This window comes from Macrobrachium rosenbergii, chromosome 8 (assembly GCF_040412425.1).
Source record: "Macrobrachium rosenbergii isolate ZJJX-2024 chromosome 8, ASM4041242v1, whole genome shotgun sequence".
Taxonomy (NCBI): Eukaryota; Metazoa; Arthropoda; class Malacostraca; order Decapoda; family Palaemonidae; genus Macrobrachium; species Macrobrachium rosenbergii.
The window spans coordinates 21,399,037-21,402,286 of record NC_089748.1 but is presented as its reverse complement, the minus strand read 5'-3'; the positions used below and the strand labels follow the sequence as shown (position 1 = coordinate 21,402,286).

General features: G+C 50.5%; 1 protein-coding gene across 1 annotated transcript; it reads left to right on the top strand.

Moving 5' to 3' along the window:
• The first annotated feature begins 485 nt into the window (after positions 1-485).
• LOC136841077 (uncharacterized) lies at positions 486-1,760 on the top strand. The gene has a single exon (XM_067108129.1). It carries the CDS (start codon positions 486-488, stop codon positions 1,758-1,760), a length of 1,275 nt encoding a protein of 424 aa, XP_066964230.1.
• The last annotated feature ends 1,490 nt before the right edge of the window (positions 1,761-3,250 follow it).

Here is a 3,250-nt window from a genome sequence, read left to right as displayed (position 1 = left end):
TTCCCCCTCCCCTCACGCCTCGTTTTTCTGCTTCCCTCTCCCCCATTGCCTCATCTTTCTATTTCCCCTTCTCCCACGCCTCATCTTTATATTTCCCCTCCCCACACCTCGTCTTTCTACTTCCCCCTTCCCCCCATCTTTCTACTTACCTCTCCCCTCACGCCTCGTCTTTCTATTTCCCCGTTCCCCCACGCCTCGTCTTTTTATTTCCCCCCCCCCCACGCCTCGTCTTTCTACTTCCCTCTTCCCCCACGCCTCGTCTTTCTATTCCCCTTCCCCCATGACTAGTCTTTCTATTTCCCCCTCATACACGACTCGTCTTTCTATTCCCCCCTTCCCCAACGCCTCGTCTTTCTACTCCCCCTCCCCACGTCTCGTCTTTCTATTTCCCCTCTCCCCCACCTCGTCTTTCTATTTCCCCCTCCCCACGCATCGTCTTTCTATTTCCCCCCCCCCACGTCTCGTCTTTCTATTTCCCCCTCCCCATGCCTCGTCTTTCTATTTCCCCTCCCCACGCCTCGTCTTTCTATTTACCCCTCCCCCACGCCTCGTCTTTGTGTTTCCCCCTTCCCCAACGCCTCGTCTATTTCCCCCTCCCCCCACGCCTCGTCTTTCTACTTCCCCCTTCTCCAACGCCTCGTCTTTCTACTCCCCCTCCCCCACGCCTCGTCTTTCTACCCTTCTCTTCCCCCTCGCCCCACGCCTCGTCCTTCTACTCCCCCCTCTCCCAACGCCTCGTCTTTCTACTTCCCCCTCCCACCACGCCTCGTCCTTCGACTTCCCAGTCCCCCAAGCCTCGTCTTTCTACTTCCACGCCACGTCTCGTCTTTCTATTTCCCCTCCCCCCCGCCTCGTCTTACTACTCCCTCCTCCCTCCGTGCCTCGTCTTTCTACTTCCCCCTCCCCACGCCTCATCTTTCTATTTCCGACCCACAACGCCTCGACTTTCTACTTCCCCCTCCCCCACGCCTCGTCTTTCTACTCCCTCTCCCACCACGCCTGGTCTTTCTGTTTCCCTTCCCTGCTCCTCACCTCTCTACTTCCCCCTCCTCCCACGCCTCGTCTTTCTATTTCCCCTTCCCCAACGCCTCGTCTTTCTACCCCCTCCCCATGCCACGTCTTTCTATTCCCCCCTCCCCATGCCTCGTCTTTCTACTTCCCCCTCCCCTCACGCCTCGTCTTTCTATTTCCCTCTTCCCCACGCCTCGTCTTTCTATTTCCCCTCCCCATTCCTCGTCTTTCTATTTCCTCCTTCCCCCGCGCCTCGTGTTTCTATTTCCCCCTTCCCCCAAGACTCGTCTTTCTATTTCCCCCTCATCCACGACTCGTCTTTCTGCTTCCCCCTTCACCAAGGCCTCGTCTTTCTACTCCCCCTCCCCCCACGCACCGTCTTTCACCCTTCTTCTTCCCCCCCCACGCCTCGTCTTTCTACCCTTCTCTTCCCCTTCCCCCACGCCTCGTCTTTCTACTTCCCCCTCAACCTACGTCTCGTCTTTCTACTTCCCCCTCCCTCCACTCCTCGTCTTTCTACTTCCCCCTCCCCCACGCCTCGTCTTTCTTCTTCCCCCTCCCCACGCCTCGTCTTTCTACTTCCCCCTCCTCCTACGCCTCGTCTTTCTACTTCCCCCCTCCCCACGCCTAGTCTTTCTACTTCCCCTCCCCCATGCCTAGTCTTTCTACTTCCCCCTCCCCCATGCCTAGTCTTTCTACTTCCCCCTCCCCCACGCCTAGTCTTTCTACTTCCCCCTCCCCATGCCTAGTCTTTCTACTTCCCCCTCCCCCACGCCTAGTCTTTCTACTTCCCCTCCCCATGCCTAGTCTTTCTACTTCCCCCTCCCCCACGCCTAGTCTTTCTACTTCCCCCTCCCCATGCCTAGTCTTCCTACTTCCTCCTCCCCCATGCCTAGTCTTTCTACTTCCTCTCCCCACGCCTCGTCTTTCTACCCTTCTCTTCCCCCTCCCCCCACGCCTTGTCTTTCTACCCTTCTCTTCTATTCCCCCTCCCGCCATGTCCGGGGATGTTGCATAATGGATGCACAAATATTTGCCTTAACTTTTCAGATACGTTTGCTTTTCTTTCTGTCCGTCTCTCTCTCTCTCTCTCTCTCTCTCTCTCTCTACTGTGACTTTAAGGTTGACACAAGGATACCGTTTTCAGTATTCCCTTCATTTCAGGAGGGCTAAAAGGATTTAGGAAAGTGACCTGAAATGTGTTGGTTGATCTCAACTGCAAGAGGAGAAGGAAAATCAACGTTGAGAAACGCTACGCTATAATGGGTTCAAAAAACCTTTGCAAGCGAGCTTTAGAAGGAATTGAACCTTCTGAATTTTTTGGCTTGTGAAAAGTGAAGAATATGAACTTAAAATATGTTAACAGGGAATAAATGATAAACTAACTAGTATAAAAAAAATCTGCATGATCTTTTTTTCGTAAAGATCCAACGTCTATAAATGTCATAATAAAAGCTTATAAACTTTCTTTACCCTGCTTCATCAACATTCATACTCACGCCCGAAGGAATGTTCAAGTTTTATAGTAAAGGAAATAAAGACATGGAGTTTCACCGTGCAACTTAATATTTGAGCCGTGAAGACACTCCTTCCTACTGCCGACGAAATGACGGCATGTTTGCATTAAATCTGTAGCCAATTTCGCTCTTAGCGGGAAGTGCTTCCAGTCTACCAGATCAACCGCTCTATTACCGCAACCTCGCCCGTTACTGCCACATCCCAACCCCTTTAGTGCAGATACTGGGAACAAAATGAAAATGCAACTGCAAGATTATCCTACATTTATTTAAAGTCGCTAAGCTTAATATAGCACAGCTTGTGTTAATTGCTACTGCTTCTTTTCTTGCTTATTTAAGTGAATGATAACACGAGAGAGAAAATGTTCTTCTTTTCGTTCTTCTCAAATCTTGGAACCTATCATGCAAAATTTTGTCGCTTTCTATATGTAAACGTTTATTCACAAAATTTCAATATAAACATTTTAACAGTTTTCAGTAGGTCATATCCACCTTTCAGTCACGCTGTCACGCTTTTAGGATAAGAGGGGTCCTATATCTTACGTAATAGGGCATATAGCCTACTGCATTAATATATCTTATTTTTTCTTTTCCAGGAGGGAGTGGCTCCACCATGCTTATTACTAATTTTGATCCCAGGTAAGTGTGTGTGTGTGTGTGTGTGTGTGTGTGTGTGTGTGTGTGTGTGCGTGTGCGCGCGCGCGTGCATATACGCTGGAGTT